At 38.5% G+C, this 9,543-nt stretch overlaps 2 protein-coding genes and 1 pseudogene across 2 annotated transcripts in view; 2 read left to right on the top strand and 1 right to left on the bottom strand.

The window, feature by feature from the left end:
• Positions 1 to 4,196, top strand: part of LOC111489082 (phosphoinositide phosphatase SAC1) — a 14,475-nt gene extending 10,279 nt beyond the window's left edge. The window contains exons 10-16 of the mRNA XM_023137113.1: positions 93 to 477; positions 572 to 693; positions 855 to 965; positions 1,537 to 1,749; positions 1,991 to 2,182; positions 2,962 to 3,073; positions 3,735 to 4,196. Coding sequence (XP_022992881.1) covers positions 93 to 477; positions 572 to 693; positions 855 to 965; positions 1,537 to 1,749; positions 1,991 to 2,182; positions 2,962 to 3,073; positions 3,735 to 3,983 — 1,384 coding nt within the window. The 3' untranslated portion in view covers positions 3,984 to 4,196. The remainder of the gene's footprint in view (positions 1 to 92; positions 478 to 571; positions 694 to 854; positions 966 to 1,536; positions 1,750 to 1,990; positions 2,183 to 2,961; positions 3,074 to 3,734) is intronic.
• A 709-nt stretch (positions 4,197 to 4,905) lies between these two features.
• LOC111489083 lies at positions 4,906 to 6,544 on the top strand. The gene is made up of 2 exons (XM_023137114.1): positions 4,906 to 6,003; positions 6,085 to 6,544. Exons 1-2 carry the CDS (start codon positions 4,906 to 4,908, stop codon positions 6,358 to 6,360), a joined length of 1,374 nt encoding a protein of 457 aa, XP_022992882.1. The 3' UTR covers positions 6,361 to 6,544.
• Positions 6,545 to 7,721: 1,177 nt separating this feature from the next.
• LOC111489268 lies at positions 7,722 to 9,147 on the bottom strand (annotated as a pseudogene).
• Positions 9,148 to 9,543: the final 396 nt, after the last annotated feature.

The following is a 9,543-nucleotide window of genomic DNA, read 5'->3' on the forward strand; positions in this document are numbered from 1 at the left end:
TTTTTTTTTTTTTTTTTTTTTTTTGGTCATTTAAAGTTCGTTTGTACTCAAGAATCTTAGATAGGTATGTGTGTATACATGTTCTTTAACAGGGATGGTGCCCTTGGAGATTTGAGGGCTAGTTCAGGGGATCTTGCTAGAATTGGGAGCAATACTGAAACGATAAGCATTGTTATTAGTCGAGAGAGAGAGGCTGCATCTAATCAGTATGATAAAATAAACAGCCGTAGTAGTGAAGCATCACGCTTTCAGAGTGGAGTTCTACGTACAAACTGCATTGATTGTTTAGATCGAACAAATGTTGCACAATATGCTTATGGTCTTGCAGCTTTAGGCCGCCAACTCCATGCAATGGGTTTGACAAATATGCCTAAAGTGGATCCTGATAGTAGCATTGCTGCAGCTCTTATGGATATGTATCAGAGCATGGGGGATGCACTTGCTCAACAATATGGTGGCTCCGCTGCTCACAACACTGTACTTATACGTGCATAGATCTAAGTTCATATAAATATATTGATATTTGACACAACTCTAGATCCTTGTTAACAAATTCTTGTCCACAAATTAGGTGTTTCCAGAAAGGCAGGGAAAATGGAAAGCTACCACCCAATCTAGAGAGTTTATCAAATCTATCAAACGTTATTATCGCAATACTTGCACTGATGGTGAAAAACAAGATGCGATAAATTTGTATGTTCATGGGGTCTTATCTATGAATACACTTCACTTTCAGACAGGACATACTTTCTGAGTTTTTCATACTCTTTTCTCAAGTTTATTCTTTCACTATGTAGGGAATAAAGTTTTGTTTTTACTTTTCTTTTTTTAACTTCTTACACATGTATTGCCAGATTTTTAGGTTACTTTCAACCACAAGAAGGCAAACCTGCTTTGTGGGAACTGGATTCTGATTATTACCTTCATGTATCAGGGCTTGGAGATGATCTTTTTCCCGATAAGAGGTATAGTGTTAGCAGTCTTGACTATACATCCTAGGCATAATGTTATGCAGCTTTCAATTGTATTGGCACCTTGTGGTCCTTGTCTAAACACTTATTCATGCAGTTCCACGGAATCATTGATATGTGTACAACATGCTATGCACATAGTATTTTTGCGTTTCAGTCTAGTTCAGATGTATCGGCTATTAGGTTTATAGCATTCTGTTATTAGTTAGTGTTACAGATCTTATATTCTGACTGTTATTTTGGTATAAAGGGATTGACCTTGGTTCGAAACAGCTTTTGAGTTACCATATAATGAGCTGCAAGAAATTTGATTGGTACAATTTCTCTCCATGAAATTCGTATAGAAGTTACATCAATCATGACTATGCCAAAAGTGGGCTTGGGCATTTCCGTAGAATACATTTTTTGTGTTTGTTTCTGCTTTTCGTGTTACAGTTACAGCTGACAAATTATTGAATAATTGCAAGGAATTCATTCATATTTTCCATCCACCAAGTTTTGTAAACTTAATAGCTTATAATTGTTGCCAGTCTTATTTAGTTCCTTCTTAATTCTTACTTTGCAGTTTGGAAGCTGCCTCCAATTCTTTTGGCGGAACAGCAATAACGCTTGAACCTATACCAGCATGCAGAGAAGATTTTTCTAGGATGAAGTTGACATCATTTAATAAATTGATTGAACGTACCTGTGGTTCAATAAAGAATGTAAGGATTTGGTGTGAGCCTGATCAGAAACCTGGAGGTAGTACAGGAAATTCCAGCATGGCACCCGATGCAGCGTAATTTTCTCATTAATCTTGAATGGTCTCTTTAATCTCTCTTGTTCATTGAGGTGCTAGATCAGGAGAAGTGGCACATTTAAAGAACTTTAATATATTGTACCTTTGAGTTGGTATCATTTATCAATTCAGATCTTTTTCTATTAAATTATGAGATAGCATTGCATACGGGCTAGTTAAACTTAGTAAATTCTTGGAACAGTTATCAAAGCGGCGGTGAATTAAACTGACTTTTATGCAGTGAAATTCAACTCAGAAGCCCAAATTGGCTGTTTGGTCAGAGGAGGTATGAAGAAAGTAGCCCTGGTTCCAAAGGTGTTTCACATGAAGCTGCAGTTTGTACAACTGAGGATAACATAAAAATTGATGGGTTCTGTGATTTAAACAAGCTTTCTTCTAGTGACAATTTCACTGATGAGGAAATCTTCCAAAGGTAAATCTTCTATGACTACTAATATTTTACTCTATAATATTTTTTTTCCTACTCCTGTCAAACATATCTCTGTTAATTTGTGTGCTTCAATGCAAACAAATTATAGGCCTCTCTCCTCATATATTGAAATATCTGTGATATCTTGAGATCGGATGAAAATCTAGTTTTGATTAAATCATCGAAATCTAATGAAATTTAGGGAAAGTGTGCCTAATTATTTTGCTTTAGGTTCCAAATGCCCGAGCCTCTGGTCCCTTAAGGAAGTATAGAGGTTCACCAATAGGCCAGAGGACTTCCTATATTGGTACCTGTCACTTAAAAAAATTATAACTATAGAAATCTTTCGCCTGGTGCCAAAGAGTAATTTTGCTTTTAAAGGTATGTTCAGAAAGTGGCTATATGCTGTATCTTACCGGAGGCTGCTATGGCATTTGGATCAATTACCGACAGCATCGCTTTCCACTTGTTTACTTCCAATTCCTACGGCACCCAATGAAGTTGATAGATGTAGTTCATGGATCTGGAAAATAGTTTTATTTCTTCATCATATAAAAAGAGGAATAAAACAATTTAATTTCTGTTTGTTAACCATCCAATGTATTCTTGTCACGTATTATTTAAGGTTGAACTTCTGTGCATATTACAATAATTCTCTCTCTAATCAATGGCATGTACAATCTTCAAGTCAGAAATCTTCTCTATCCCTATGTGGTTGTTAAATATTTATTTAAAAGCGCTTTCAGGTTATAATTATATTGTTATTACTTGGTGATGTCAAGGTACCTTGCAATGACATCAATTGAAGAAGCCAATGGTTGGTATGGGGGTACTCTACTTGGTGATCAAGATGAAAGCAGTGAGATATATACACACTATTCTGAGTTATGTGAGGTAATCGGATTCCGTACTCAGGCTTGTTGCATTCATATTCAAATGAGCAGTTATAGTTTGACATGTATTCATTTGGCTACCATGATATGCCGTTTGAAATTTGTTCTTAATCTTCTTTTTTTTTTTTTTCTTTCATTATTTTTTTTTCATTTTATAGTTGCATAATCGTGAGAGATGCTATTTATTGAAGTATGACAAATATATTTAACAAAAAAAGGCAGAAGTTGTCCTCTTTTTGACAATTGTCTTCCTAGCAAACTTGCTAATGAAACTCTGAGCGCAATGATTTCCCTCTCCAAGTGATTTATTAGCTAAGAAACACTTTGATAATATATCAAGTATGCTCTGACTGTTTGAGTTTGTAAGGTATTCCATACTGTTCTATTGCAAAATATTAACCAACCAACACAAATCAGAGGTAGAACCCTCTGCTTTTTCAGATACAATAACTCTTCATCAAATAGAACTTATTTTGGATTTTATCTTGGTTAAATAATCTGGATTTAATTGGGTTAAATGGACGAGTTGATTGGAGCCTTTTTTTTTTAACCTAATTGGGCTATTTGGATTGATCCTTGAAATCTAAGTTGAGTAACTTAGATTTAATGTGGATAAATGGGGTGATTGCGAAATTGACATGCTTTGGAATTTTGATCTACAGGGCCCTGCCATGATGTCTTTCCAGAATGATCCTGAGAGGGAGAAGCACTATGCTGATCTTTTACGCATGGGTGCGATTGATGTTGTGGATAATGCTTCTATAGATGAAGACATGGAGGCGGCTTTGAAGGAGTATGATGAAGTTGGTGTAGATCTTGGCATCATACCTTCATCGTGCAAGTACTTTGCCGAAGATCCTAGTTGGTTGACTAGATGGATCATTGGAGAAGAGAAACTTCAAAGGATATAAGTTGAGAATGAAAAAACCCATTTGCATTACCAATTATGAGTAGCTTGTCTGCATGTTCTTCAAACATTTTGCGAATAAACGAAGGAGTTAAGGTGAAAACCGAGATACAATGTAAAAATGTGGTTGTGTTTCTCAAATAGGATCAACTGGGCTGACATTTGCATATTTAATGACATGGCGTTTTAAATAATATTAAACTGGAATGGCTATCAAGTTCATGCGTTAAGTCCTTTCAAAATTTAAAGAAACCGTAAAAGCCTTCCAAGTAGAAACATGCTTCGGTTTTGAACTAAAAAAAAAAATCATGGTTCATAAATTCAGGTCTGGAGAATGATTCTCTTCCTAATATTTAAAATGGTGCATGTCCACGTCTAAGAAAGTATTCACCTTACCCATTAATACTGTCATTCCTTCATCTTCTCTAGTTTTGGTCTTCAGATTTGGGTCCTATGCACGCTGCCCACATCTCTTCTCCTCCCTTCTTCCATTACTTCTTAAAATATGTTGCATGGCAAGTACTTCGCCGTTGTGTCTCCGACGAGAGTTAGGTTAGTTAGTCTGTCTGGGCACGCCGGAAATGCTTCTGCCTTAGCCACGGCTGTCAGTTCTTTGGCCCATTTTCCATTTTGAGCAGAGAATCGATAAGCCACAGAGCTTGAAAGGAGGGAGAAGATGGCTTTTTTTCCCCTTCCATTTTATGGAAAGGTAAAGAAACAAATAAAATTAGTGGGACACGTGACAGGCAGCAGAAACCAAAGCAACCAAGTTTTGTTCTTACTTCAATTGCACACGTTGAAATACACTGTCGAAACACCTGTCCCTCTATATGTACTACGTGTCACTTCTGGTTGTGCAGTATCTTCCTGGTTGCTTAATAAATAAATGTCTGCTACTTCTTTTCGACACCTTCAACTTCATCAGCATGCCCAACCTATTCGCTTTATGTCTCGTTATTACTTCTTTAACTGCAGCGGGACTCTGGTCTCCTTCCCCGGCGTCCCGGCTAGATCACGAGCAGGATGTTATTGTTAAAGAAGGTCACCGAGTGGTTGTGGTCGAGTATGGCGACCAAGGTCAACACAATACTAAGGTTTCCATCTCTTCCGAACCCACCAAAGATGCCTCCCCTAGCAACCCACTACATGATAGTTTAAATGTTGGGATCCCCAACGAAGACTCCGAAAGGCACCGCACCAGAGATCTTATTTGCGATGCCTTGGGCAAATGTAAGCATAAGATAGCCAGTGCTGTGGGAAAGGCTAAAGTAATGGTTTCGGAGACGGCGCAGGAGGCCCACGACGTTGGAGAGGCTGTTGCTGGTGCTTTCGATGAAGCCAAAGAGACAGTTTCAGACAAATCTCACCACGTGGGAACGTCGTTCTCAGAGAAAGGGCATCGATTGAGGGAGTCGGTTGAGAAAGCCAGAGAGGATGCCGACGAGTTCCTGGAGAAAACAAAAGAGACGGTTTTGGAGAAAGCACGTGACTTGAAAGAGGGTGCAAAGGATGTATTGAAGGAAGGCAAAGCACGTGAGTTGAGAGAGGGTGCAATGGAGAAAGGGAGAGAAGCAAGACAAACTGCGGAGAAGATTAAAACTGGTGGAAACAAGGTTAAGGAGAATCTGATCGGTATTCCTGGTGGAGGATTAAAGCTAGTGAATGATTCCTTCAGGTACTTGGGGTCGTTAGAGTCGTGGAAAGCGGCGATGGATGTGTTGAGTCTGTTGGGATTTAGTATGGCTTTGGGAATGGGCGTGTGGACTACCTTCATCTCTAGCTATGTGCTGGCGAGTGCGCTGCCAAGGCAGCAGTTGGCAGTGGTACAGAGCAAGATATATCCCCTGTATTTTAGGGCCATGGCTTCCAGCATTGGGATGGCCCTATTCGGGCATCTATTCAGCCGCACAAAATGGATGTTTCCAATTCCGAAAAATGCTGAAGTGGTCCAAGGATATGTACTTGTGGCTGCACTTTTGACCATTTTTGCCAATTCTCTCTACATGGAGCCTCAAGCCACCAAGGTATCTTCTGACCGCTGCTCCACCTTGAGTTTTTTTAGGTTTGTACTAATTCCCTGTTATTGTGTATTTATTCCTGTGCAGGTAATGTTTGAGAGATTAAAAGTGGAAAAGGAAGAAGGAAAAGGAATTGAAGACATAGCCGCTGAACCTCGGCACGCCAATGATAACCCCCCAGCAATCACAACCAGCACAGCCACACAAGTCGTAGACCGAGAGGCGGTGAAGTCCAGAATCGTGGGGTTGAATAAGAGGCTGAAGAAGCTGAATTCGTATTCATCCTTGTTAAACCTGCTCACTCTGATGGCTCTCACCTGGCATCTTGTGTACCTGAGCCAGCGTCTGTGCATCCCCTGCTAGTATAACAATATTTTTCTTTCCCTGGTTTTGTTTTTGATGTGTGCATATTTTACCTGAAGTAGACCGTGTTTAGGTGCTTGGTACCCAAGTTAAGTTAGTTTCAACTTATTGTAGGTGCTAAGTGGTTATATAATGTATTTTAGATTGTTTATTTCCTGTTTAATGAACTATTTTAGATTGTTTATTTCCTATTTAATGATTAGGTGCTAAGTTCCCCGTGTATCCTGTTTGATTGAGGAGCTCAACAACTAGAAGCCTGAAAGATCCCCACAATTAGGAGAGTAGCAGGGAGGGTGGGATCACATGGAACATACCCTTAAGGTCTACTAAACAATGGAAGAAAAATCTTCATGAGGTAGAGGACTTCTAAATAGCGAGTATATCACTAAAAGGTCGAGAGAATTTGGGGTTTAGGAGTTTCGGTTTAGGGGTTTTTAGGGTTTTGGAGTTTTGGGTTTTTAGGAAAACATACTATTTGAGGAGAGAGATCTATTTGGGAGGTTATGCGTTTAGGAAAAGATACTATTTGAGGAGAGAGATCTTTAGGAAAAAAATTTAGATTTTTTTAGTATAAATATCCTTTCACCCTACCTAGGTTTTTATCCAAAAAATTTAAAAACAATAAAATGAAGTAGTATTTTATCGAGTGTCTTGTATTCTTTTCTCGATTGGTCTTAATAAAAGAGTTCGAGTGTTTCCCACAGAGAGTTTGTTCAACCCTTATTGTTGAGGATGGAGGATTATTGGGAGTGAGTCCGACATTGGTTAATTTAGTGGAAGATCATCGTTTTATAAGTGAAGAATATTATCTTCATTGGTACGAGACCTTTTGGGAAAAGTCCAAATCAGCTATGAGAGTTTATGCTCAAAGTGGACAATATCATACCATTGTGGAGAGTCGTGATTTCTAACATGATATCAGAGTTATGTCTTAAACTTAGCCATGTCAATAGAATACTTAGTCATGTCAATAGAATTCTCAAATATCGAACAAAGAATTATGAACCTCAAAGGTGTAGTTAAGAGTGACTAAAGTGTTCGAGGGCTCTAGAGAAAGGAGTTGAGCCTCGATTAAGGGGAGGCTTATAGTGTACTTTGTTCGAGGGGATGATTGTTGAGGATCGAGGATTATTGGGAGTGAGTCCCACATTGGTTAATTTAGTAGAAAATTATGGGTTTATAAGTGAGAAATACTATCTCCATTGGTATAAGACCTTTTGTGGGAAGCCCAAAGCAAAGCCATGAGAGCTTATGCTCATGGACAATATCATACTATTGTGGATAGTCTTGATTTCTAACAAGAAGACCCATCAACCTCTTGCATTCTAGTATAAAGACGATTTAGCGCCATCACCAAAACAATTTGTAATTAGTGTTTTACTCTCGACACAATAGCATTATTATGGGAGAAGTTGAAGTCCAACCAAATATAGCCTCAGGTCTAATTTTAAAAAAGATTTACTATATGAGGCCAAGCACGAAGTTTCAAAATTTTCAATACTCAGGCGACAAATAACAGGTAATACCTCCAAATTGGGCCAATTGGTCATCTCTTCAGCAAGCATTTGGAGAGCTGCTCTATTTTTCGGGAACTTTCCTTCATTGACCTAGTATAATAACAAATGAAAGTGAATACTGAACAATACAAAATAATGCTACTAAACTTCACGACAGAGGCTACTTCTACAATTCTCTTTCTGCTCTACCACATCTCCTTTTTCCTGGGTCTATGTTACTTATATTACTTAGCTACATCAAAGCTAACATCCGCATCGATTGGAGGGGCAACATGTTTTGTACTAAAAGTTATAAACTCTCGTAGCTTTTCTTTTGGTTTCTCTAAAAAGTCTCGTACCAATGGACATGTATTCTTTACTTATAAACATGTATTCTTTACTTATAAACACATAATCATCCAGAGTGATAGTAACAAAAAGAAAGCATAGAGTAAAAAGAACCTAAAATTTCTCACTTCTTCAAGAGTGATAGCTAAATCATCCCTATCATCCAGAGTGATAGTAACAAAAAGAAAGCATAGAGTATAAAGAACCTAAAATTTCTCACTTCTTCAAGAGTGATAGCTAAATCATCCCTTGTTGGGGTGTCGTCGTCAATTCCAAGTAATCTCCAGCGTTCAACTTCCCGGGGGTCTTCAATCATTACGGTAAGTTTAACCTACTAAATTCAAGAATGCGAAATGAAAGAGAGGAATAAGGTGAATAAGCTAAAATAGTAACAAAAAGAAAGCATAGAGTATAAAGAAAATAATGCAGAATAAACTATAGTAATCGAGAATTGTATAAAACACAAACTGGTGTGTCACCTCATTGAAGAGCATGTCTCTATTTTTCTTGAGAAGTTCCAAGACCTGGAGGAGGCAGCCAAGAAAAGGTTGTTAAGAATTAGAAGCGAGAAGAAAGAAGGGATGCTTTAGAAGAAAGAGACGCAGACCCTTTGAATCTGACGAATGTATTCTAGGTCTTGGGCGTCTGGCTGTTCAGCTTCGGTAGACGATGATTGACTCAATTGGGTATCTTCCTTGCCAACGCAGCCCACAACCCATCGATTGCGGCTACTTGAAACAGGAAGATGGTGGCGAGAGGCATAATTGGGAAGGGGAAGATGGCGGAAACAGCGAGAAGCTTTGTAATTGTGCTGGATAGACGAAGGAGAAGGGGACAGAGGAAGTGACGGAGTTGAAGAGCCATGACTTCCATTATTATCTGCAGAGTATAGAGATTGAACAACAGACTGTAGTAATATCTGGTAACGGGTCTTCGCGTTCACTTAGCAGGTCACCAACTTCCTTAACCTTCCGACATTGGGCAGGCATCAGCACACATGAATGGTGTTACAACTTTGCAGAAACCTGTATTTTTGGTAAACAGTTGCAGCCTGGGATAAAAAAAAAATGCATAGTACAGAGATATTTTACATTTACCTACATATTTTTTGCTTAGAATTCGTAGAATCCGACTTATGTATGTATGAAGACTTGTATTTATGAATATAATAAATTAGGGTTTAGGGGTTTCGGGGTTTGGAGTTATAGGGTTTTCGGGTTTTTGGGTATAGGGTTTAGGAGTTTTCGAGTTTAGGTTTTAGGGGTTTTCAGAATTGGGGTTTCGGGTTTAGGGTTTAGGGTTTTAGAGGTTTCGGGTTTTAGGGTTTTAGGGGTTTAGG

This window comes from Cucurbita maxima, unplaced genomic scaffold (genome assembly GCF_002738345.1).
Source record: "Cucurbita maxima cultivar Rimu unplaced genomic scaffold, Cmax_1.0 Cma_Scf00014, whole genome shotgun sequence".
Classification (NCBI taxonomy): Eukaryota; Viridiplantae; Streptophyta; class Magnoliopsida; order Cucurbitales; family Cucurbitaceae; genus Cucurbita; species Cucurbita maxima.

Bases quoted from the DNA above. Each gene is read 5' to 3' on its own strand.
- LOC111489083 (XM_023137114.1), top strand. From the start codon at position 4,906: ATGCCCAACCTATTCGCTTTATGTCTCGTTATTACTTCTTTAACTGCA. The intron at 6,004-6,084 runs GTATCTTCTGAC...ATTCCTGTGCAG, and splicing joins TGGAGCCTCAAGCCACCAAG to GTAATGTTTGAGAGATTAAA.